Source organism: Diplotaxodon limnothrissa, linkage group LG7 (genome assembly GCF_057381915.1).
Source record: "Diplotaxodon limnothrissa isolate DT_005_m linkage group LG7, D_limnothrissa_male_GT1.1, whole genome shotgun sequence".
Classification (NCBI taxonomy): domain Eukaryota; kingdom Metazoa; phylum Chordata; class Actinopteri; order Cichliformes; family Cichlidae; genus Diplotaxodon; species Diplotaxodon limnothrissa.
Genome location: NC_140602.1, coordinates 42,557,279 through 42,583,395, shown reverse-complemented (window position 1 = coordinate 42,583,395; position 26,117 = coordinate 42,557,279). Strand labels below are relative to the sequence as shown.

General features: G+C 39.0%; 2 protein-coding genes across 2 annotated transcripts; both read right to left on the bottom strand.

The window, feature by feature from the left end:
• Nucleotides 1-1,223: 1,223 nt before the first annotated feature.
• pnpla7a (patatin-like phospholipase domain containing 7a) lies at nt 1,224-20,527 on the bottom strand. The gene is made up of 36 exons (XM_085358113.1): nt 20,420-20,527; nt 19,954-20,005; nt 19,760-19,834; nt 19,436-19,523; nt 19,202-19,284; nt 18,672-18,772; nt 18,427-18,567; nt 18,183-18,342; nt 16,842-16,922; nt 16,177-16,305; nt 15,942-16,022; nt 15,690-15,816; nt 15,530-15,595; nt 15,347-15,423; nt 15,062-15,217; nt 14,826-14,903; nt 14,145-14,350; nt 13,893-14,024; nt 13,588-13,711; nt 12,274-12,387; nt 11,910-11,976; nt 11,382-11,531; nt 10,955-11,018; nt 10,531-10,699; nt 9,854-10,036; nt 9,538-9,656; nt 9,233-9,389; nt 6,910-7,026; nt 6,763-6,832; nt 6,447-6,563; nt 6,142-6,290; nt 5,869-6,021; nt 5,330-5,449; nt 2,412-2,496; nt 1,836-1,951; nt 1,224-1,326 (listed from the first exon to the last, which is right to left on the bottom strand). The coding sequence occupies exons 1-36, from the start codon at nt 20,428-20,430 to the stop codon at nt 1,321-1,323; spliced, it is 3,924 nt and encodes a 1,307-aa protein (XP_085214239.1). The 5' UTR covers nt 20,431-20,527; the 3' UTR covers nt 1,224-1,320.
• A 2,223-nt stretch (nt 20,528-22,750) lies between these two features.
• On the bottom strand, nt 22,751-26,117 carry clic3 (CLIC family member 3). The gene is made up of 6 exons (XM_085358112.1): nt 26,064-26,117; nt 25,513-25,622; nt 23,579-23,704; nt 23,345-23,451; nt 23,078-23,253; nt 22,751-22,915 (listed from the first exon to the last, which is right to left on the bottom strand). The coding sequence occupies exons 1-6, from the start codon at nt 26,097-26,099 to the stop codon at nt 22,751-22,753; spliced, it is 720 nt and encodes a 239-aa protein (XP_085214238.1). The 5' UTR covers nt 26,100-26,117.

Here is a 26,117-nt window from a genome sequence, read left to right as displayed (position 1 = left end):
AAACAGACCCATTCATCGACAGTGTGCCTTATAATCCAGTGCGCCTTATGGTCTGAAAAATACAGTACTCCTTTACTATTAAATAACATGAATTTGAGCATGGTGGTTTTTGAAAAATGTTTTATTGGAGTATTAGTCTTGGCGAAGATCCTTCCTCTGAGTCATCTTTTTGTTACTATGTAGATTAAATTAGCAGTGTATTAATTTAATTGTGTCATACAAGTACGCATGTTAATCAAAGCTATGTACTTAACCGATTGTGCATTGAATTGCATTTTTGGAATGACTGAACAACTCTTAATAGAGAAGGCCAACATAATTGGCACATATATAAAATATGTATATATTCTTTAAATATATATTTTGACTACATTGAAAAAATCTGTATGCACAGATAACTTGTTTTTAATTAAAAAATAATAATAATTTACCCTAGCTCTAAGAACAAAACAAAAACACAAACAAGCAAAACAAAAACAACCTACACTTGGTCAAGCACATATTTCAGTGGATAAACTATGTAGAGACAAGTTGAGCTACAGATTTCATCAGTCTCCATCAGACTCAAAGCAGATTTATTTTTTTTTTTTTTTGGGGGGGGGGGGGCTCTCACCAGAAAAGGGGGAAAACTAGTTTTTTGAAGTGGATTGCAACCACTGAAAATATTTTAAGCTCCAATCCAACATGGCCAGAACAAAGTTTCAAACTCAAAGGCTGGACATGTTGGCATTTCACTGTCTAACAGTCCAGATAACTGCTACTTAAAATACCTTTTGATATAATTCAGCTTGTTTTAAAAAAAAAACACAAGTCAAACAATGCAGGTATGTTAAACAGTGTAGTGGAAATGAAAGTGAGATGACTGCATGAAGGGTGACTAAAGAGGTTAGAAGTTTGTGCTTCGCTTATTCTGCAGTGTTTGAGAAATTGCTTGTCAACCCTATGTTGCTAGCTCATTTTTTTCCCTGTATCGATAACGAGAGGCGTTGGCAGAAATGAAAGACACACACACACACGACAAAATGACAAGTTTTGCAGGTAGAGTCTGGTCTTTCACACTGGAGGGTAAAATGTAGCAAAGACAGAATGCTTCCATTGTGCTAACCTGTTTAAGCAACTTTTATTACTCCACCATTCACAAAAATAGACTACTTGGAATTTACTTGCTGGTTTGACATCGCTTCCAGTGAACTGTTAGGGATATCCGGAAACTGATGGTGGCAGCTGATGGGCGGGGTAATGGAGCATGTCGATCTCCCATCCAGTTCTACATCCTGAGAATCAGGTTGAGGCGTGCATAGTCATCCCCATTTTTCTTTGTTAAATCTAAAAATGAATGTTTAAATTGTCAGACAGCCATAAAATAAATAAATACAAAACACAACCTGAATTGTATTGTTGCAGGTATACAATGTTCTCAAGCCCCAACTTCTAAATGATATCAATTTAGTTGAACTAGGTGCCCCTGCAATGGCTTCCAATTAATTTCAAAATTTTAATGATATTAATCACTTTTAAAGCATGAACTGGCCAGACTCCAGTATGAACCTCAATCTGACTTTGAATAGTAGCCAGCAGGATGGTCTGATTTCCCAAGAAGTGATTTATGAAAATCCTTTTACCGAGAGGACTGATCAAGTGTGTTGTCATTGTAAGCCAGACAAACCTTTGCAATAATGGAAATTTGTGTTGCAAAACAATACAATTAATTATAATGGAACCTGAAAAGCCTGTTTTAGACATGAGTAAAAAACAAATTCCTCACTGTGGTTGCTTGCTCTTCTTCTCTTTAAAGAGAGCCCACAGTTTCTAATCTTACTACCACAAGTTCGCACCGTGTCAGCCGTCTCCTCCCCTTCGGTGTGCTCTCCATAGCGACTATACATCTCCATGTCAGAGAGAGCACTCTCCAGTGCATCCTCTTCATAGTCAGTGTGGTAGTCGGATTCTTCTGATGCAAGGAAAGAGTGGGGGACAGGAAGCACACTGTGGGTGAATAAACTGGAATATTTGGAGTGTAGAATGGTGACAAATACACGTGGGTGTGCAGGTGCATAAGTCAGAACATTAGAAATGTCATACAGGGTGGACTTTGATGAGTGATGGATGACAAATTCATTATAAATAGAGAGAACAGGAATAAGAACAAGTTTGTAAATGCTTAGTTACTAAATTGCACAATAAAAACACGTTCCTTTTCCGTCAGCAGGTTTTACACTGAGGCTAACAAGTCAGTCTCCTGACTTGTTAGAATTCTGACCTAATAAAATATGACCTTTTGTTTGTGGGGTTGATTTGTTTTTCATTAGGTCAAGAATGACAAACACAAACATGGAGACATGAGCGTACTTAAAAAGTACTTTGAGTGTGGCTGAAAGCTGCAGTGTTGGAGTGTGTGTCAGTAGTTTTACCATCCACAAGAGGAGGTTTGACGGGCTCAATGCGGGACACAATTTCTGCCAGGTCAGTGAAGGAAGCATTGGGACATGTCACCACCTTTTAAAAAAAAAAAAGAAAGAGCCACAGTCAGTTACAGGGACTACTGAGGAGGCATTATGGAATTTTGTCTTTGAATACGCTTCCAAACTGTGTGCCAAGAAACACTATAATGGAGTTGTCCTCCTCTAGATTGCTGTGTGTTGGAAATTACAGCAAAGTATAATGGAAACTAACTGCATGAAAAAAAAAAAAATCTGCTGCAGACTTTTGTGCAATTTCAGCTTTTCAGTGAAGCACATCTGGTTTTGCCTTTTTTAAAAGCTCGGCTAGTCCCAAAACCTTGGTTATGTTTTTAAGTCTTGATCTGCATTTTGTGCATCCATACAAATAAATAGTATCAAATGTATCACAGAAGGAGAAGCATTGCATCCCCTGGTTGTTGTACTCTCCAGTAGCATCTGAAAATAGAAATGCATTCATTAACTGTGTGGGATGCCTATTGTTTAAAAGAATGAGAACAGAAGCCATTTAGTCTTAAACATTACGGTCTCAGATCTGCAATCATAAAAGTGGCTCCATCCTGTTTTCAGCAATTGTTCTGTTGCCTTTGTTGTCTGTTATCAGGGAGGGGGAGGTTGCCAGTGTGAGTCCTGCTGTTTTACCCTTCATCCTTGTGTTGTTGTTCAAACTGGGAGTAAATAACTTTTTCATCATTCTCGTCATCTTTTGGTTAGGAGCTTTGTCTTTCTGTGACATTGCTTGGAACAAATCTGGTGCACAAAAATCTATTTTTGTGTACATTAAAAGCAAATTCATAGTTTTATTGTTATTACTTTATCAGAAAAAAAAAAAAAAAAGAGCTTAAGGTCTAAAGTGGTGCACTGTTAACAGCAAGTCATATAGCACAACCAATAAAATGTGAGAAAATGATCCCAAAATAATTAACCAACCAACTGGTCAATTCAATGTGAAAGGACTGCAAGTGGGGTGTTAAGCTCACTTTAAGATACCATTTATTTATTTATTTATTAAACTCTGGATGCAAGGAACATGGATTTTGAAGATAATTAGTCAGACTCGTAAGATTACTCAAGACCATAAACTACAGCAGAGAAGTGTTCTCCTCCTCGAGCTTCCCTTTTGTAGGAAATAGCTTTTATACCCTCTCATCATTTCCTGACACATTTTGTTAACAGCTGTATTCTTATAAAGGGATTTGTAATAGGACTGCTTACAAGTCCATTTGTTGCATTTACATTGGATTCAGAGGAGTGAGATTTGAATATGGCTACTTACTAGTATTTCATTTTTAATTTGCATCTCAAAATCTGGCTGCTAAAAGCTAGAGAACAAAAGTTTTCAATGTCATTACAACCCTAAAGCAAATCATTTTAAAACAACTTGATTAAGTTTAATATACTATATTGTATTGCATCACCATATTTTTGTGGTTTTACATCAAAGAAAAGTCTATACTCTGCTGTTGATTTTTATTGAACTCTTTCATGTTCTAGTCCTTTTAAAAAGTTTTTAATGACATATTTTTAGCGACTGATGCTGGGGACTGTGTTGTTCTTGTGCTTTTAGATTTGACAGCTGCGTTTGATACCGTGGATCATGCCATTTTATTCTCTTGTTTGGAGCACTGGGTGGGCATTAGGGGCACAGCACTGAAGTGGTTCAGGTCCTACTTGACGGGGCGAACTTTTTGTGTCAGCCTTGGTGACTATGTGTCGTCCTCCGCTCCCCTCTTGTGTGGTGTCCCACAGGGCTCAGTTCTAGGCCCCCTCCTCTTCTCTTTATATCTGCTTCCTCTTGGTTCTGTACTGAGAAAGCACGGCATTCCTTTCCACTTTTATGCTGATGACTGTCAGATCTATGTCCCTCTAAAGAAAAAAGGCAGATACCTTACACAGCCATTACTTCAGTGTCTCGATGACATTAAGGCTTGGATGTCTGTTAACTTTTTAAAATTCAATGATAAAAAGACAGAGGTGATGGTTTTTGGTAGCTCCACTGAGACCCCCAATGTGTATGTAGATTCCCTGGCACAGTATGTTAAGCCAACTGTCACAAACCTGGGGGTCAAAGTGGACTGTAATCTGAAGTTTGATAATCAAATTAAGGCAGTAGTAAAATCTAGCTTCTTTCACCTCAGGCAGCTGGCAAAAATAAAGCCAATTCTTTCACGGCAGCACTTTGAGACAGTGATCCACGCCTTTGTTAGCACTCGGCTGGATTACCGTAATGCACTTTATATTGGGGTCAGTGCATTATATATTAGTCATCTACAGAGGGTGCAAAATGCTGCAGCTCGTCTTTTAACAGGCACTCGAAAGTTTGAGCACATTTCCCCCGTTTTAGCTTCACTTCACTGGCTGCCTTTTATTTACTTTTAAAGCTCTCCATGGCCTAGCTCCATCTTATCTCTCCGAGCTGCTACAGCCTTATACACCCACCCGCTCTCTCAGGTCAGCTGATCAGCTGCTCCTGAAGATACCCAGGACTGGGCGTAAACTTAGAGGAGATCGTGCTTTTGCTGTAGCAGCTCCCAAACTGTGGAATGAGCTTCCTTTAGAGATTAGACAGGCCAGTTCTTTATCTGTTTTTAAGTCACTCTTGAAAACCCACCTCTTTACCCTGGCCTTTGACACCACGTGAGATGTTGGTTTTTTATTTTAGTTGTTTTTAGGTGATTCGATGCAGTTTTAACATAGGGCTGTTTTAATTTTATGTGTTTTATTTATTTAGCTGTTTTTTGTTATTCTATTGTTTTAACTTATTTTCTGTACAGCACTTTGTTCCTGTGCTGGGTATTTTAAACTGCTTTATAAATAAAATTGGATTGGATAGTGTATGTCCATGTGTTGTTCACTGCCAACATCCTTACATTGCTTCTGCTTTGCGTGTTGTGGAACTCTTCTTGATGTCTGTCTTTCAGCATTTTTTCCACCACACCACTGCGACGCCACACATCAAACACAGTCTTGCCATGCTGGTACCCCACCTCCTAAAAATCACACAAACATATTCACATATCAGTACCATTTTCTATTTGCCAAAAAAGTTATTTTTAAAAGTTGGTCTAGTGCAGGGGTAGGCAACTCCAGGCCTCGAGTGCCGGTGTCCTGGAGGTTTTTGATGTGTCCATGACCCATCACAGCTGATTTAAAGGGCTAAATGACTCCTCAGCATTTCTTGAAGTTCTCCAGAGGCCTGGTAATGAACTAATCATTTGATTCAGGTGTGTTAACCCAGGGTGCGAACTAAAACCTGCAGGACACCGGCACTCGAGGCCTGGAGTTGCCTACCCCTGGTCTAGTGTTTCAGATAATGAAAAACTTTTGTCTTACAACATCTGAAAGTTTCAATACTTGTTCATGATCAGGGGTAAAAGAGTTCAGGTGAAAACAAATTTCTGAAACTTACAGCAATTTCATCAAACTTGCCAAACTCTAGTGTACGGTATCTGTCGATTGGAGGTCTGATATACTCGCAGTAATCGCTGCTCTTCACAGACTCCAACTGTCTCACACAGCACACATAGGCCAGCCGAGTCTGAATCTCTGCCATGTTTAGCACCTGTGGAAATTAACTTATAAATCACTGAAATGATTTCCAAAAATATCCTTATTTTTATTGATAGAATTAAAAACATTGCTGCACAGCATGGTGTGTCTTTACTCTTAATCAATCCATCACCTTAACTTTCTCAGCAAGGGGGTTAAGGCGTTTCCATAGCAGCCACCAGCCTGAGAGTGAGTCGCCGTAATTAGTGAGATTTGTTTCATCCCGGCTGCCCACATCAATAGCTATTACCACTTTGGCCCCCATGGAGCGCGCAACATCAGCTGGGAGAATCAGGGGAAGAAGACATCAAGACAAACAGCATACAGTACTGGTAAAATTAAAAATATATTGCTATAAGCAAACAGCTGAGCAACTACATCAAAGTACGGCTACTTTTGATACTTAATAAGGGAAGGTACAAACTGAATGTAACAAACCAGGCAGGTTGTTGATATAGCCTCCATCCATCAGCAGGTGTCCATCTTTCGGGTCACACAGAGGAGGGAGATATCCCGATAGAGACATGCTAGCACGGACATACCGCCATAGAGAACCTCAAATAACAAACAAGCAACTTAAACTTACTTAAAAGGCATAAAGCCTAACTGCAAGCAACCAATATGAATCAACCGAAAATTAATCAGACTATTAAAAAGAGTCAGTTCATCTATGACCACAAAAAAAACAATTCAGAAAACTCAATGAAGACCAGAATGATTCTTTCAAAATAAATAAACTGAACACTGTATTTACCATCAGTGTGTACTCTCATGGCAGAGGCAGTGATGTCAGTTGTGATATTGAAATATGGGATCCAAAGGTCCTACATGACACAGAATTTACACTGGCCTCAGATCAGTATTCCAACAGCTGGGTCACACCTACTGTCATTTAGCTCACCTCAATCTGTTTGCTTTTGAAGACGTTGTTTATGCCAGAGTTGAAGGAAGCACCAGAAAACATGGATGTGATTGGATATGTCAAATCCAAGACCTTCCTAAATACTGAAGTCATTTCCTACAGGAAAAGCCAAAAGAGTCAAATTAAAACGAGGTTCAAATAAATGTTTCCCACCTCTAAGCCACTCAAGATCTTTTTGCTTAAGTGCAAAGCAGAATTAATCCCTAAAAGTTGAACTTCATTTTAATACAATTCTCACCTTATACCCAGGACTGCGCAAAAAAAAAAAAAAAAAAACAACAACACACACTTTGTCATATTTTGTCTGACAAGTGTACATTTCTCAATCATTTGAACAATATTGACTATACAGTTTTGCCATATCATAGCATCCAAAATACCGGTATCAATACCGGTAACAAGCCCTGCTAGTTGTCAATACTGTGTCACGAGTATTACACTATAAAGCTACTTCTGGCATTTTGCCTCAATGCCTTCAAAATACTGCAAAACTAATTTTGACGCCACACCCCACACCCTTGGCCAATTTGTTCACTCCAGCTTGTAAGCTAAAATGCTCATCTGTAACATTACCTGCATGTTTAACTTTAATGTGTTCTAGCTAAGATTTAAGATATAACACATCAACACTGTCAACTTGTGAGGTGGGGCTAACTTTTAGAGCAGAAAACCCAGGACAGTGATGTCAAATTCACTTTGATCTTAGCAGGTTGGACCAGTGAAACATGATAAATGTGTTAAGTTAAAGAAAAAGTTACGATAGTTCATTACACAGGCAGTCCAGGACACAGGCAATAGTTGAAAAATTTACTTTCCTGTCATTTAACTGTTTACCTGTTAGTTAATTACTTTGATGGATGGGTAGTCTTTACCAATAGGAAAACTTATGAAATTATAGTGGACTGATTCTGGCCCCCGGGACTTATGTTTAGACATCCCCATCTAGGGTTAAAGGGTTACCTAACATGGCACAGTTTCAGAGTACTCCCTTTCCTTGTTGATCACTGTGATAACTTTTTACATTATTGTGTCTTTTCCACATGCAGTAAGTGAACATAAGAATGAGCGGAGCTTGCAAACACAGATCGATGCATACTAAATAGGGATACAGCTGAAGTGTTACATCTAAGGCTACGTCCACACTAGCCCGAATAGATTCAGAAAACGCTCCGCGTCCACATTAGCGTTTTCAGTCGTTTTCACAGAGTTCTGCGTCCACATTGAAACGGCCGAAAACGCTTACGTTCCAGTCCTGCGCATGCGTGAGACGCAAGAAGATTCAGCCTGCCTCATTTCTGTCTGCCATTTATTTACTTTCCGGCTCTTTGAAACGTCATGGCAAAATGTCGAGGAAAAGCACAGTTTTTTTGTTTGTTTGTTTTTTTGTTTTTTTTAAATGGACTAACAATGAGGTGGAGTTGTTGCTGCGAGTAACACAAAAGTACAAAGTTGCAAAAGCAAGTGAGAATTAAAGAATTTGAAGAAAAGCGATCTGAAGCAAACAAACTGATATTAATCTTTAATAGGGCTGTCAAAATTAAGCGCAAACAAAACAATTGCTGTATAATGCCCTCCGCTATCTTTGTTTAATTGGTCACATGACTAACATGCATTATCGTTTTTGAAAGTCTCCATTTTCGCTGTCCACACTGCGACGCATAAGAACAGTCTTCAAATGTATGAGTTTTCGAGAGCGTTTTGAAAACGCTGCATTTACTTTCGGTGCCGTCTCAGTGTGGACGGGAGGCCAAAACGGAGAGAAAACGATGCGTGGATGTAGGCCAAGTCATTCTAAGGCAGAGAGCTACTCAATGGCAGGAACAGGACTTGTACGTGATATGAAATGGTGGTTAATGTGCTCAGCATGGTTTATCAAATTAAAAGCAGAACTGAGATCTAAACTGGATTAGACTTAAATCATTTCAGGAAGAAAGTCTCACATCCATGTATAACTAACCCAGTTTAAAGCAAGTTTAAAACATACTCTAGATTGCTATCATTAAAAGTTTGACACTGATCAAATTCAAGACTTCTCTGCTCAATGTCATTCCAGGAAACCACACCTCCATTTTATTATTTATTTTTTAAGCAACATTAGAAGGGGGAAAGAAAAAAAACGAAAACTCAAAACAATTATACTGTGGTTGAACTTGGAGTTCTGGTAACTGCCTCAGAAGTGACTTTTAAAGAAAGAATGGGACAATGTCTGAATAGTTTATGGAAAACAAAGCAAAGCAGATGTCAGTGCATTCAGAAAGATTTAGATCTGAAATACTACAGCAATTGCCACTTTGACGCTTACCATAGCCCATTCTCTAGCTCTTATCCTCAAGCGACTGTGGCTACGGTCCTCTGCATATAGAGCGCCCATCAGGGAGCCAATTGATGTTCCGCCAATTAGGTCTACGGGGATGCCAGCTTCGCATAGTGCACGCATTATACCCACTTGAGAACAACCCCTGGTTAGAAGGGTGGGGGAACAAACATGGAAAGTGAAAAATTTTACAAAGAAAAGACTGACATAAATAACCAGCATCATTAGGAGCTGATGTTGTATAATGTCGTCTTTAAAATTATGATGAGAAACAAGCATGTGACAAACATTACCTGGCCCCTCCTCCTCCCAGGACAAGAGCAATAGCATTGCCTGTAAGAACACGAGCCAGGCGGGAAAAGTCAGAATGGCGATCTGCTGGTTTCTCAAACACACGCTGATACAGCTCCAACTGCAAAAAAAGCAAAGTACTGCTAAAAGAAGATGATGAAACAAGTGGGATAAGAATGAATGTACTGATGTTGAAAGACAGGAAATAAGAAAAACTACAAAATGCGAAGCTGAGGGTGGATCTGAAGGGGGGGGGGGGGGGGGGGGGGGGGGGCTTTTAGACACACAGCACATTCTGGCCATGTCTTCCATTCTCACCAGTTTGGGCTGGCTTCGTTTGGAGAAGACCCTTCGGGGACAGGCAAGATGGAGGTGTCTGGAAATCCAGCTTCGCATGTTGAGCCAGTCTGCGGTTCCTTTGGGTGCAGGACCATCTTCTCTGTGCAACAGCACAAGCTGCTTCTGCGCACGCACTGCACTTCCTTCCAACATACGCTCCAACTACAGAGAAAGCAGCACAGATATTTTAGAACATTTTATGAACTATAGGAATTGAGTCCCTGGGGGAGAGAAGAGAGAAGAGAAGAGAAAAAAAAAAAAAAAAAAAAAAAGGCAGCTCATTGCTTTTGAGATTATTCTCCACATGAACTGTTTACCTGCATGAAGTCAAAGATTTGTCCAAGTCATTTCTGAACAAAACAGAAACCAGAAAGCTTCCAGTATCAAACTTGCCAATTTCATACAAAACTGTTTTTAATGAACTGCAGAATCTTTGTTAACTCAGTTATTTACCCTGCAGGTGCATCTCACCACACTGCCGCTTTCAGGTATTTTTCTGATTTGCTGGCAGAGGTGACAAGAAGCCACATTCACAAATTATTGTGAATGTAGCTTCACAGTAATTTGGGAGTGTCTTTGCATGATTTGAAAGTGTAGCTCTAACAGCTCCTAGTAATACACCTCTCTCTTCTCCTGGGAACCAGTGAACACCTCACCTCCCCTACAGTAGGGTCCTGCTCGCCTAATCCCACAATAATGATGCAGTCAGCCTGACGGATGCACCTCTGTGTCCACGGGGTCAGTGTGTAGTCAGTCTGGTAAAGAACTATGCGATGGATGTCTTCTTGTTGGCCCAGCCAGCTGGACAGACGGTACTCATGGACACTAAAGAGGAAAGGAGTCCATTAATGACAGGCAGCATTGCTTTGCTGGCAGCATCCAAGACATCCATTTTCCTCTTGTGCCAATAGAGCAAATTTTAGCAGAATTTAATGAGCGTGAAAGACAAAGCACAAAGAAAATAAAAACCAACAGAAAGCAGTAAGACACTGAAAAATACTCATTTTATTTGAGGTTTGAATAAGAGAAGATTGAACCAGCAAAATTGCATAAAATGTTTGAATATGGCCTAAAACATACCTGTCAAGTGCAGCAGCTCCAAGACGCTGTTTGATAATACCACTTGTCAGTAGAAGAGTAGGACCTTTATGTGAGAGATGATAGATTACACCCATGAATGTCTACTTCAAGGAGGTGTTACGTCCAGGTTAAAGACAGCTGAAAGTGATTTGATTTTGGTTCAATTACAGTTCAAATTAGGATGCAAATAGGAATCCAGAATTCTTAAAGGGAGAGCATTTCCATCATGGCAGCCCCTCTAATCATGCCTCCATGTCCTCGATAAGAAGTTTTGGAAAATGGCAACAGACTGGGTGAAGAGCAGCAGTAGGCTGGTCATATGTTTAAAATAAACAATCATCCATGACCTGAAGCGTTTTCTGTGTCGAGAACAGCAGTGAATGATTATAAGCCAAATTTGAGCTTCCATATCTCTTTCCAGTCTTACCTATTGCAAGGAGTGCATGCTGCAGCTCTAGAGTAAAGGCAGTAAGAGGCACCTCTTCTGATACTGGCAGGACTGCCACAGTGGAGAGGTTGGAGGCTTGGTTTCCTGCATCCCACTTACTTCCTGGTGTGTGCAGGGCCAAACTGCGAGCTGGAGATGTGTTACAGATTTGCAAATGGTGAAAAACAGATTTAATACCAGAAATGATGGGAGAACCTAACCAATTAAAACATGTGTAGACCATGCATATGTTCAATCCAAAGTTTGTTTGTTTCCCAGCCCCTACATAAAGGACTTTCTGAGAAGTTTTTAGCAAGAGCCAAAGAAAAATTACAAACCTTATTAATTACAAACAGTATCAAAACATTTTCAGTTTATTATAATTAAACACAAGATATTTGTTTATCCATTAACAAACAGATGTGCCACACAATCACTCCCTTTATGGTACGTCAACAAAAACTGCCAGTATGTCTGAGCCAGGAAAGAGCCTGCAAAATAGGCAGCATAGCACACAGATGTACACACCTGTCAGAGGACCATTGACCTGCTGCAGTATCTTCTGTCCGAGTAAGTGGATCAGCCTGGTGACAACCTGAGATGCACATTTTATAATCAGCCCTGTTACTCAGATTCTGCAGTACAAAGTCATTTCCTGATTTTATTTTAAATGTTTATTGTGATGAGTTTCAGTGAATGCAACATGTTAATTTTTATTAGTTTGATTAAATGTATTAATTATCTGTATTATTTTCATGATTACTTCAAGTCTTTTTTTGTTTAAAGGAAAGGGACGGGTGAGGCAATAGCACTTGTTCTCTCCAGTAAAAAGGATTACTTTAACAGAATTGTTTTCAAATGAGATGAATTTAACACATTAGATTAGGCCTACCTGAGGAAATTTCCTCTTGATAGAGCAAAGTGCACCTTCTGGTAGCTTGGCCAGCTCAGAGTCTCGTACAGCGTGTACTGTGGTCGCTCTGTTCTGACGGGTCAAGGTCTCTACCTGCGCACAGACAAGTCATTAATTACACAAAATCCAAACAAAGCCTATCCAGGAATGCAAGTAAATAACTAATTGGACATCTTAATAAATAATTATATCAACATTTTTGTTATAATTTTATAAATAATAGTACAGAATTTATACCTGGAATTTGCCATTTCTGTATCAATTATTTCATTTAGGGCAGGCACTGTATATTCTGAACAGACATTGATTGTCTCCTTCGATTAAAAATAAATAAACAAATAAATAAGAATACATCCGAAGCTAAAAGGCTAAAATTAACCTCTACCCCTCATCTAAAACTGACATCTGAGCCATGCTAAATTTGTCTCACAATCACTATCACAGAAGCTCCAATGACAGCGTCTCTCCTCCAGGTAACAGTAACCATAGGATCCATTAACCCAGGTATTATTAGAAGTATTGAACCAGTCACACCAGCTGACAGAGAGGTGGATGAGTTAAACCAAGTGACTTTGCTTTACACAGGCTGAAAATACCATATAGAGTTTAATTTGAGAAAAACTTGGCAGAACTATTAAAATATTTAGAAGATATCTTAGAATCAGATTTGATCATTGTCATCAAATCATGTTTGTATAAAAATGTATCCCAAAGTCATGCTGCCCCCCCCCATTTTCCCTTTGATTGTAATATGAAGTGCAGTAATTTCACACAATCCATTTATTACGACCCAAATCTTTTGACCAGTATTGAAGGTTAACAACACCCACACTCCTCTGGTAGTCTGGCAAATGAATTTGGTGCATGCTTTTGTCTAAATGCACTTTAGCTGTCCCAAAAAGAGCCCGAGACAAAGAGCATGAAAAAGATATAATTATCTGGATTTTTTTTTTTTATGCATATTCTATTTCAGCTGCCTTTTGGCTACATTTTTTGTTCTTTTTTCCCCCCTTTGTTTAAATATATCCCAAGATGTACTGGTCTTAGTCTGTATTTACTGAAAGTAGAACATACAGGAAATCCAGTCTCATCAGCCATATGCAGTATACTGACAGCTAATAGGCAGTTCCATTTGTGATATTAACATTGTTAACATTTTTTTTTTATATCTAACCTTTTAACAGGTTCTTATATGAAAACAAACAGCTAGTGTTGTTTGATACAACATGGATATTAATAGTCTTCCATCAACTCTTCCCCAGCTGTCTTCCCTCTGGCTGTCACCGTGCTTACCACTCCAATCAGGTCACCACGTCCGTACTCCCCTATCAACTCTTTCTTGCCATCCTCCTTCGTGATTACTGAGCGCAGTCGACCACTCAGCACTATGAAAGTGCTGTCTGATTTCTCTCCCTGCCTGCAAAAAGAAAAAAATACAGATAACTTCAGTCTACTCCAAACAACTCACAATCACATTTCCAAATTCAGCTTCCCCTCCCTCGATTAGTATTTATTAACCTGTCCCACATGAACCAAGTAATGCCTGCAGTGTTACGAGTTGATTTCACACATGAGACACAAGGTCAGCAGAGGAATACCTGTAAACAGCCCTGCCAGCTTCGACAGCCATCCAGTCAAGAGCAAAGTCTATTTGCCTGACAAAAGATGACTTCCTCTTCACCACAGCATGAGCAACATTCAGCACCACTTTGGGCTCCACTCGCATTATCCTAAAGAATAAAGAAGAATCCACAAAATGACAAAGTAGAAGTAGCCATCTTTGTTTTCCCCTCCAACTCTACAGTGCTGAACATCACAACAGTGTGAGGATGTGTGTCCAGGTCACTCACTCATAAAAATGTGTTTTGGAAATAGAGAGGAAGCTGCAATCTCGCTGAGCTCGAACTGTAAATATGAGGGGCTCTCCGGTCAGAACAGCAAGGTGACCAACAAGCTCTCCGGGATGCGTTACAAACAGGCGCAATTCTTCTTCACGGTCAATCATCCGCTGGTAAACATGGAGGAGGCCAGAAATCACGAAGTGGATGCTCACCTCCTAAAACACCAAGAGGGAACGATTGAGAGAAAATGCTCAGATTTAACAGTCCGACTCTGAATGCTGTTAACAATCAGGTGGTGAAATACTGAATTCATGATTTTTAAGATGAGTAATACCTGTGTTGAAATTCAAATTCTACTGTTGAAAGCATTACAGGCAAGTCATTCCCAGTCATCCCTTAGATTTTTAAATGACTGATTAGTTTGTTTACTTTATAAGCTTAACCTGTTTCCCCTCTTGCGTATGACTCAGGATAGCCTTTAACCATATGATAGTATAAGGGGGCCGCATTCTAATTCTTCCCACAAGCAAGTTCACATGGACACAACTTTACATGCACACCAGTTTCCCAAGTCGACCCTCTGCAATGCATGGACACTGTCCAGTGGAGGCATAAATTAATCAAGAGCTGAAATGAAGTAAAATATTAAACAGAATGAAAAGTAGCTAGGTTCTAAGTTGTTGTTCCAACCTGATCTCCCTGACGAGCTACCACAGAGCCAGCTTTGACATGGTGGACGGTTACTCTGCCTTCAAGCAGACTAGGGTCCTGCAATAGAAAAAGACACTCTAAATATCCACTTATGATGACAAGACTGTGGATTTAACATTTTCCCACTTAACATGCCACAAAAATAAATTTAAAAGGGTGCATTGAAAGGATCAGAACACTGACACCAGCTGAATTTTCTCCAATTAACCCCTCACCTGCAGCTGGATGATTCCCAGCAGGTCTTTCTTAGCAGCTTGGAGGATTGCACTGCTTTTACCAAGATAGGTAGCATCAGCGTGCCCTCCACTGTCTGTATAGTGAAATACTTCAGATGGTGTGTGTTGCATTGTCACACTCTTCTTCAGACTAGACTACAAAGACAGGCACAGGAGAGAAACTACTATGGAGGAAGTAGGTAAGATGCAGCAGATACTGTGCTATTGTGTTACATTTACACACAAGACCTGTCACCACGCTTCAATGTAAAAAGCAGACCTTACTTTGTGAGTGATAGGACTTGACGGAGCCTCCTCAATGGTAACTCGAGCTCGTTCGCAGGCCATGCTCAGGTCATTACCTGTAACTCAGAAAACAAAGGATTAGGATAACGAGTACATCTGTGCAGGAAATTAATACAGCCATGTGGCATTTGATGATCGCTTATGTCCAAGGCAGTGACCCACCTGTGCATTCAGTGGGCATAGAGGTGGATCGCAGCTTCCTGGTTGAATGGCTGTCCTTTACACCATCTGCAAAAGTCAAGTGCCAGCACTGGATCAGTTTCAGTACAAGACAAAGCTGAAATTGAACGGCATGTAGTGCATGTTTGTGTGTGTGCTTGACCCGTCTCTGCAGTGTTTTCAGTGGTTCCGGCAGGTAATTCGTCCTGGAAGTGGAGACGTCGAGTCTTTCCAGTATTTGCTTCTGCCATCACATTGTTTATATTGGTCAAGGGCACTGCTTGACTCTCCTGTCAGTCAAGGAAAAAAGTAAATAAATAATAATAATTGCATCATAACTTGTGTGACACAGTCATCGTGACCATGTGTATGCACATAAATACTATAGGTGTCCTATAACAAATTCTGCTCCTACCAGATTGAAGAGCTCAGTTGTTAGGCCCAGATAGTTATGCAAAGCCAAAAAGGTGACTCTTTGGAGGCGCACCATAATTATCTGAAGAAGAAAAAAAAAGAAGAAAAAAAGAAAGAAAGAAAAACCCTAGCTACAACATGATATGTAGTATATTCTGCTAATTGTTGCATGTTGTAGCTCCAAATTAGATGTTTAATTGGAGAAAAAACAAACACTACATAATGCAATCTGTTACCTGAATGACGCGTACAAGTGTCTCAGGGTACTTCTTAAACACTGACTCAAAGGCTGAAGCAGGTAAGCGTAAGATGGTGGAGCGAGTTGCAGCTCGTGCCGACACAGTTTTATATGGAGCTGGATAACCCTGGCAAAATCGAAGATAAGAATCAGAAATCTCATCCACATCTTTCACAGCTAAGTAATAAATTGGGCTAAGGATACTTTCCCCAAGGTTTATTACGTGACCTGTACGTGTACCTGTGCTTGCAGCATTTTAATGTGGCCTAAATAACTGTCAACACGTCAAAGCTCTATAACACAAGTGTGATAGTGTTTAAACGGTTTCTATGCAATGGCAACAAAGTAACAAGATATGAAAAAGTTATTCTATTGTAATAACTGATTTTTCTATACATTACATACGTGGTTTGAGTTCATTACTGCACAATCAGTTCCAAACAACATCAATCTGAGTGTGTGAAAAGGATGACAATGATGTATTTTAAGAAGAGAAAAACAAAGTTGAAAAGATGCAGCTTTAAATAAACAAATTACAGCAAATACAAAGTACATTAATTTTGTTTCAGGGGCATGAAGGTAATGAATAAACAAATCACACTGACACAGACACTTCAGAAGGCAAATGAGGACATAACCTAGAGAGAAAAAACAGGAGCTCACAGTGATAGTGTCCAGAATACTGAGCAGGCTGTGGACGCTGTCTCCGGGGAGGACATCCTTCACCACTGATTCTGTGCCATCCTGCAATACAAAAAAGAAGAATACAGGACATGATGCCAACAAAATAATATTAATAAGGTAAAAATATTTCACACTGTCTAAACAAATCTGCAGACATCTAGTTGGATGAAAGTAGGACTTCAGCTAAGTGGACATGATTAAAATTTAAGCAAGCCAACAACATATTGGGATGCCACTGACTTGTTGTGATGGCAAAAATAAAGTAGTTACTAGTTATTCTACTGTCCTCTGGTGTTCATGCTTTATCATTAGACGTAAAACTGGAAAACAGAAAAGGCGCTGAAAATGAATGTAAATTAAATTAGGTACAGTTTGGAGCCAACCTTGCATCACACTTTTTAAAATGAACTTTAATAATGACCAGTGGGCACAGTTGTTAAAATTGCAACTTTTGAATTTACCATTTTCTATATAAATTGATGTAATGTCACAGGTCAGTAGGGTTGGGCCATATCATACTATTCACGGTAATACCAGTATAATGTTAGGCAATGATAAGAAAATGAAATATCGGGTTGGAATATGGGTAAACACGCATGTGCAGTGCCTTTGTTTTCATACGCACATGGCGGCGACGGAAAATGAGAACGGCAAAAGCAGATTGTTGAATGAAACAGATGAACCAGAATTGTTTTGTAAAACTGGTACAACCTCAATGATGTGGAACTGGTTTGGGCTTTCATCTGTCAGATACACACCAAAGCACATTTTTTGGTAGAGCATGCAAGCAGGCCATCGTTATTACCAAACCGATTTTAGGTGGTACACCGCACTCAAAAAGCTGTCAAAAGTGCTTTAGTTCGACTTTGCTAAGCTACGAAGCCGCACCACTTGATGGATTGTCGGAGCATTATGTCTACCGTAGTCGGGAGCCTCGCGGAGTAATACGTACTGTGCTTCAACATAATATTACCGCATTGTGTGTGTGTGTGTGTGTGTGTATATATAAAACCTTTTTTAGTTTTGTGGATATTATACATGGTTATGCTGAGGATATGTCAGCCAATTTGTACTGGAAATGCCTTTTGGTTAAACTGTCAGCAAGGAATTTGCACTTTTAAATGTTTATTTAAAACATGCCATATACAGGCCATATTGCCCTGCCCTACAGGTCAGTAAGAATAAAAAAAAAAACAAAAAAAAAACAAACACAATATTACTTGCATAAAAAGAAAGAGGCAATAGAATTTCAAAGGTAATTAAGTTTCAAAATTAGCCTAAAGAGAGAGTCAAATGGAAGACAACAAATCATTCACATACATTCTCTTGTATGCACAACTCAAGTCTTCCATCCTGGACCACGTAGATGCTGTCATCATCATCTCCTGGTTTGAACAGGCTTTCACCCTCCTGTAGCTCAATAAACACCATATGTCGACACAGCTCCAGAAACAGAGGCTTCTCAAAATGGCCCAAGACCCTACAAGTTGAAGAACAAAAGCAATTTTTAAAAAAAAAGAAAAAAAAAAGAAAACCCACACACAGACAAAATTGACTTGCCTACCTGACATTTTTCAGCATATACAGGACCTCAGAAGGCAGATTCGAGCTCTGCACTTCAAACTCTGTTAGATCAGCTTCCAGCAGGGAGGGAGGGGGTTCCTTGGGCTGCAGGGTGGGAGGGTCTCTCCGGATCCTCAGAATTCTGTCAGGAGGAAAAACAAACAAACATGTACTTTAAAAATAAAACACTAATTTCACAAAAAGCCTTGAGTACATAGTATTTAAAAATGTGTTCTTTCGTCATACTTGCGGGCTATGTTTAGAACTTTGGTTCTTTTTCGTATGCGCTGTGGTTGCTTTGATGGCGAGGGATGGGATGGAGAAGGAAGCGAGGAGAGTGTCTTAACCTACAAAACAATATTCAAATATATTTTGTTTATTGCGCGCAGAAAAAGAATTTTATCCAAAGTTGTACTTCTACTTAAGAAATATTAAAACTGATTTTTTATTTTTTTTTAAACTGCTGTATTAAACATAGAAAGGCTGTTTGTCATTTATCATCAAGCCAAACTACTGAAGGCATTTTCAGTCATTGTGTATTAGGGTGAAACTATAGTCTTAGTAGTGTTGCCTATGAAATTAATAGGAAACTACAACTAGATGTTAACATCAAGTATTTCTGGACATCAACTGTTGGCATAAAAGCATTAAAAGCAAAATTAACTAGTTTTTATAGAGCAGATAACAATCTACTAGACTATACTAGTAGACTATACCAAGAGAGTGTGTATGAGCCATCAACAGAACTGAGAAGGGGAAAAAAAGAAAAAGACAACCTTTCGCATGATCTTCCTTCCATAGAAAAGCACTTTATCTCGTTTCCTGAATCGATAGTGAGGTACACCCGGTTGTTGATTACCTTGTCGGAAAATCAAAAAATATAATTCAGATAAACAACAAATGTCATTCTGCAGCAAGACTAAAAAAATATATATATAGATATATATCTATATCGCTATCTACCTATCATAGAATAAATATGAAGTTCAGCAAGAGGTCAGATGACTCACGGGCATGTTTGAATCTCCTGTAAAGGAAGAGCACCACAATTCCAATCAGCACAACTGCAACCATAGCTCCAATCAATACACCTGTAAGCTAGAAGACAAACAAGACTGATGAGGCAATAATATGATCACATGACAGCACAGTTACATAGAGTACAGCACGTTTGTAAAATTGTTTTTAGTCCAACTTTGCATCACAATTAAATTACCCGTATAACTCTAAGCAAAACGAGCTCTATTGAGTGGAAAACCGCCCGATTTGATAACACTGTATCCAGGGCCCTCATTTCTTGTACAAAACACAGGCACTCAATTTCCATTTCATACCATGCTGGTCTGCATCCTCTCCTCCAAAAACTGTGGCAGCCGTGCACGGAAATCAGTTCTGCTCATCGTTACCACCTAAATATAAACACAACAGATTCAAGTAATACATGTTCAACACTGGTAGCTCCCAACTAACTCACTTTTCTCCTTTCAAACCAAGTTAGGAATAATTTTAAATGGAATTATGCGCTTACTGAACTGGCCATTTTGCACAGGTCTCCATCATCCTTTCCATGACACTCTAACCTATAAGACAAAAATCTCTATTAACGCTGAGTCTGCAGCCCAAAAATCACATGCCATCGAGGGGAACCAAAAGTTGCTGAGGAAAAGGCAACAATTAAGAAGGGGAACACGGATTTGTATGTTAGCAGCCACTCTCGCCATGTAGCGTCGTGTCGCCTTCTTAATTCATCTTAATAAAATTACCAGAACACGAATAGGTGTTATAATTAGCCAGCAACAAAGTAACTTTCGATAGACGTCAAGCTTTAGACGATTTACTGAATACGTCTGAATGGAGTAGCTAACGTTAGCTAAAATAACATTCGCTAGCAGCTGTCCAGCTGACTGAGAGTAGCTGCTTCACAAGTTATCTTGAAGAACTAAGATAGTCAAACTCTGTGAAGTTGACAGGGTGTAAAAAACCACGAGGCTTACTTTTCGAGCATCCTGGGGTGCCGTTTTCAAGCTGATAACATAGCTAAACAGAAGCTAGAATAAAGTTAGCGAGAAGCTAACAAAGTTTTATGCTGTCAGTTTCTTAGCTCCGCCCTTATCCGCTGTTACCTTGGTAGCGCTCAGATCATTTATCCAATCAGAAACGGACTAGGCACATCCTCGTCTTCCTGTTTTTAACAAAGCATCTTTGAAGGCTACAAACATCCGAGAGGAAGTGGAGTTTGTTTATTTCTCGACCAGTCTCTTGTAGTGCTTAATATTTCTATAGCATTTTCGAGTTACCTTTGCCTATTTCAGACGTTTAATATTTATATTTGTCACACTTACTTCACATGATCAAATACATTTTAATATTGGACAATGATAACATGTGTAAATACAAAATATGAAAGCTGAATGAGCTTTAACTAGCCACACCCAGTCCTGATTTAACCTAGAACCTCTTTGTGAACTAGCCTAAAAGATCTCAAAATACAACATATCACGAGCTAAAGAAACTTAAGAAAAGATGAGAAACAATGTCATTGATATCTGTCCGTTTGGAAAGGGTTACGACGCCATTTCTCTAAGCTCAAAGACTTAGAAATGGCAGGTGAACCATGGTGAACCATTATCCACAAATAGAGAAAACCTGGAACAGTAGGGTTTATGCAACCATACCAAAAAACCTCCAAGAGCACATTGACGAATCATTCAGAAGGTCACAGAAGGACCCAGAACAAGTTCTAAAGAACTGTAGGCCTCACTTGCCTCAAGTAAAGTGAGAGTTCATTATTATTCAACAATTTAAAAAAGAGAGAGTGGGCAAAAATGGCATCCATGGGAAAAATCCAATGGCAAAAACCAATGCTAACCAAAAGGAACACAGAGGCTCATCTAAAATTTGTCAATAAAACATCCCTGAAAGTTTGGGGAAAGTACTCTGTGGACTGACAAGACAAAAGTCAATCTTTGTGGAAGACTTGGGGCCTGTTAAATCCCACATAAAACAAACACAGCATTTGATAAAAGGAACATCATACCAACATTCAAACATGGTGGTAGTGTGATGGTCTGGGGCTACTTTGCTGCTTCAAGACCTGCATGACTGCATGACTTGCCATTAATTCCTCTCTCTAACAGAAAACCCTGAAGGAAAATCTCCACCCATCAGTTTATTCCCTGAATCTCAAGAGCAGTTGGGCAATACAGAGGGACAATGATCAGAAACACACCAGAAGTCCACCTCTGTATTGTTCAAAAAACAAAACAAAAAGAAGGTTTTGGAGTTACTTATAGCCAAAGCCCGGACTTAAACCAGGTTGAGATGCTTTGGCATGACCGTAATCAGGCTGTTCAAGTTCAAAAACTCTCATTATGGCTGAAGTAAAACAATTCTGCCAAGCAGAGATGATCATTCCTCCACAGTGATGTTAAAGACGCATTGCCAGTTATTGTAAACACTTCACTGCAGTTCTTGCTGTCAAGGCTGGCACGAACAGGCATTAAGTTTAGGGGGCAATTACTTTTGTATATAGGGTCAGGTAGATTTGGAAAGTGAATTTTACTGCTATATTGCATGAAATACTGCTTCCATAGAAATAAATACATCAAGAGTCATATAGACATGTAATCAATAATTTTATTACCATAATTCATTTGCTATTAACAAAACTGATTAAGTTTCATCCAATGTTTTGGATTCCATGATGATGAAAAATCTGCATTCACCATACAACTTTAATATAAAAACGATTACTCATGACAACTTTAAAGCAAAAATTTAGTAGCTAATAAATTCATATACAAACATTCATGTACCAACATTAGCCACTTTTTCATATTTAACCTTTAATGTATGTCCATAATGTCCATATAAATAGATATACTCTTTCCTTCACCCTCCATTTATGCATTTAAATTAAACCATTCTCATACGGTCACTGCTAATATGCAGTCACTATATAAAAATATGTAAAGAGGAGTTATGTACAGTCATTCATCTTTTTATGTGTATGCTAAAATAATGTGTAGTTTAAAATCTGATTTGAATTAAGTGCACTTAACATTACGTTCAGACACAAAACACGCACGTACACGGCATTTACAAAAACACTCGAGAAACACTAGAGGGAGCCAAAGTCATGGTAACAACTATACTTTTTATAGAAAGTAAATGATTAAACTGCCATTTTTTTTATTGTCCACACAGATGTAATTTAAACAGATATAGAACTTAATTTTCAACATGGTATATCTGAGTCATCTGCATTTTATCTCTTTCTGTTTTTACTTTCTTTAATTTCATGAATGCTGTTTAGGTTCACTCCTCTATTTGCTTAGGTACTGGGCGACAGAATGGTAGGCGAGGAGAATCTCTGAGTCATTTGGGCAGGTGTGGCGAAACTCGTCCCGTTTGTAGGCATTCTCTAGGTAACGTGTCAGACCTTTGAGCTCTGCAGGGATGGCAAAGTCACGGTACTCCTTGATCACCACCTGAGGGAAGAGCAATTTTTACAAATAAGTCCAGGAATGACTCATTACATTTCTCAAATCATCTCTACTATTCAGATAACAGTGAATATTTCTCTCTTCTTCAGGATTAAAAAACAAAACAAAACGAAAGGTTTACACATAGGATTGCTGAATTCTGTTCACCTTGACAATGTTGAGTTTGGGAAGCAAGTTGCAATCTGCCAAGGTAAGGCTGTCACCATCCAGGAAGAGACGTGAAGACACAGTAAGATCTGGGTTTTTGGCCAGCTCGTGAGGGAGAGGAGTTTCTAGATACATGTTCAGCTTCACCAGAGTGGAAAGAAATTTCTTCTCGAGCACTGAAAGAAGTTGCAGGCTTTCTGTTAACCCATGGTGGCTCTTTCCATCATATATATAGCATAAGTGACTTGAAAGTTTCAAAATTCTTACTGTCATTTAAACCAGGATTGGGATTCTTGATATATCCTGAGAATTTTCGGAAGATGTCTTCTCCAACACTGTTGGACTCTTTGTAACGACAGCACAATTTTGGGTGCCTGTTGTTAATCAAATAAAACATTTTGTTAATGTTTGGTGTTGCAGTGATGGGTTAGATATGCAGTGTGTTTCAAGGACTGAAAAGACTATGGTTCATATGTTTGAAGCAAGATGCACTTTGCTCACTGTGGAGGGGCTAAGGTCTCCTCCAGGAACTCCTCAATCTTATTAGTGTCCGTTTTGACTTCATCATTGTAGATGAGAAAGGGAGGCTGAGAGCCTGGAGCCAAATCCTTCAGTACATCCGGAGCCCTGCAACAGATCAGTGAAGGCTTATTTTGGCACACTTGATCAGAAAGTTAAAATGTTTAACTTCCCAGCCTAAACCAAGCAAATGCTATGGAAAAGCATGCTAGGATCACTTTCTAATGGTGTGTTTTGACACTTCAGTATATATAAATAAAGCCATGCTATGATGACCATTGATGATTAGAGTAATTTCTGGCTTTTTTTTTTTTCAAAGTAGCTGCATAGGTAGAGACCACCCTCGCTGACTTCAGATGCATGCCCAGTGGTTTTTGTTTTATAAGTAGGCCTGAAATATGACAAAAATTGTTCTATTCAGAAAAGAGCTTCAAGGATTACTCCTAATTAAATTTTAAAGGGGTAAAGACTTAATATCCACTGCGGTTTGTTCTCACTACCAAATGTGTTTTATGGCTATGAATTAGTTTACGAGTGCAAGTGTTCTTCTAGAATCAGGCACATTTACCAGTCTAAATTTGGTTTGTAGTGATTCCTACTGAGTGAAAAATAGACTGACATGATAAGTTTAACAAAAAAAATACAAACACGGGTTTGAAACCATTGAGCTGCTTTTGTTTTGTGCTATAGATTAACAGGGCTTCATTATTTCCCCCTTTTGCAAAACATGAAGAAGCAATGACTGCTGGAGTACAAGCAACCATCTTAACACCTTCTTACAGAATTTTTGAGACACCGGAATGAAAGCTTCCTATTTTTATATGATCTAAATAGTGTATTTTATATACTTAACTTTCATGTTGTTTATGTTAAGTGCAGCATATTTTGCTCCTTGCCCCCTCCCTTTCCGCTGCCTGTTCATCAGAAGGACAGCTTTAAATTTGATGTCAAACCTTTGTGTGGGGGGTTTATTCTTTTATTGTTGGTTTTGGTGTTTCTTACGCCTGATTCTCACTCATACATTGTAAATATCATTCAGCTTCCCGTGTGTGTGTTTGTTTTCTTAAACCTGCAATATCTGATTTTACTGACACTTGGGGGCAGTGTCAACAAGTGAACACAACATTTGTGTTTTTGCCTTTTTAAAAATGGAATGGAAACTGATTTGTTTTAGATATAAACCTGATTATTTTGAGCTTGTTTGCTTTAATTTTGTGTCACTTTTGAGTCAGTTACAACTGTTTGCTGACCATTTGTTTTTCTCACTAGTGTTTCTCAAACCTTTTCTTTTTTTCTTTTTTTTTTGTTATTGTTTTGAATCTCGTGGAGGTTTTGTGTTTCTTTGCAGGTGTGTAAAATATTTGTTTGCGTCATCTTGTTATCTGTCTTCACAAATATCTCTTTGTACTCGTTTTCAGCATCTTATCATTCGTAACCTATTGCGGTCATTTGTGTGACTGCTTCAGAATCTCAGCCCTTTGGCCTACACCAGGCAGCAGTCTTTTCTGTTCAGTAATCTACCATTTCACATAATAAATTTTTTACCACTTTTTTACCAAAAACTGAATCCTGTATGAATGTAAATAATTTGCCTGCCTATATGTTTTATTGCTGTGGCTGTTTCTTGCATAGCATTTAGTGTCCCTGTAACCTTTCCTGAACTCAGTGGGGTTGGTGGAGGGTGAGGTGTTGGCAGGTTTTCATTGTTGGGTGGCTTTTATAATGTAAATCAGACTTTCCTCCCATTTCTTTTACAAATGCAACTCTCTGTCCTTGAATGCAACTTGTGAAAAACAATGTAAATAGTAGTTTTGTTGAGACTACATCAAAAAAGCAGTATGAAGCCAGTCTCCTTTGTGCCCAGCTCTTAAAGATTCTACAAGACTTTTTGAAAAACGAATAAAATGTGCTCTCACCTCTTCATGTCTACAGTGGTCAGGGTAAAGTTGGCCCCTTTTAACCAAAGAATCATGAAGAGTCTCTGACAGAAAGGGCAGTTCCCCACACTCTCAGCATCATAACTGGCCTGACAGACAGAAACAAAGACACTTTGCAGTCACAGCAGATGAGTATAAAACAAGCTTTTATGATCATAAAATTGCACAATTGTACGTGGGTTCTAGTATCAGGATCTAACAAAACCATGAGCACCTACACAGGTATTCTCGTTAAGCCTGCTCTGCTCTGGCAGTTTAAGCTAACTGCAAAGGAATTTCACACCCAGATTAAAAAGCCTATTATTGTAATACTGGTTTGTATCTCTGCCATATCCTGCATTGTATGCTTTACTACAGTTTAAATACACTGAAATACTGTAGTTTGCTAAAGTTAAAAGCTTTTTTTTGACACATTTCTGTCACTTTAGATGTAAACAAACAGGAAAATGTCACCTTGTGTTACCAAGTAGCTGGGAATGGGAAGGGTTTTTGCTTAGACTGTAACACGTCAAGATTGTTGTATGTCTTACCTTTACAAAGAGTTCAATCTTTGGCTCCTCGGCCATCTTACTTTCTCTCCGTCT

Excerpts from the sequence above, each read along its gene's own strand:
- pnpla7a (XM_085358113.1), bottom strand. Across the intron at positions 19,835-19,953 it reads TGTGCAAAATGGCCAGTTCA|GTGGTAACGATGAGCAGAAC; the intron begins GTAAGCGCATAA and ends GTTTATATTTAG. Across the intron at positions 16,306-16,841 it reads GTATTCTGGACACTATCACT|GGTTATCCAGCTCCATATAA; the intron begins GTGAGCTCCTGT and ends CGATTTTGCCAG.
- clic3 (XM_085358112.1), bottom strand. The coding sequence starts at position 26,099 with ATGGCCGAGGAGCCAAAGATTGAACTCTTTGTAAAG. Across the intron at positions 23,705-25,512 it reads ACCACTGTAGACATGAAGAG|GGCTCCGGATGTACTGAAGG; the intron begins GTGAGAGCACAT and ends GATCTGTTGCAG. Across the intron at positions 23,452-23,578 it reads GAGACCTTAGCCCCTCCACA|GCACCCAAAATTGTGCTGTC; the intron begins GTGAGCAAAGTG and ends GATTAACAACAG.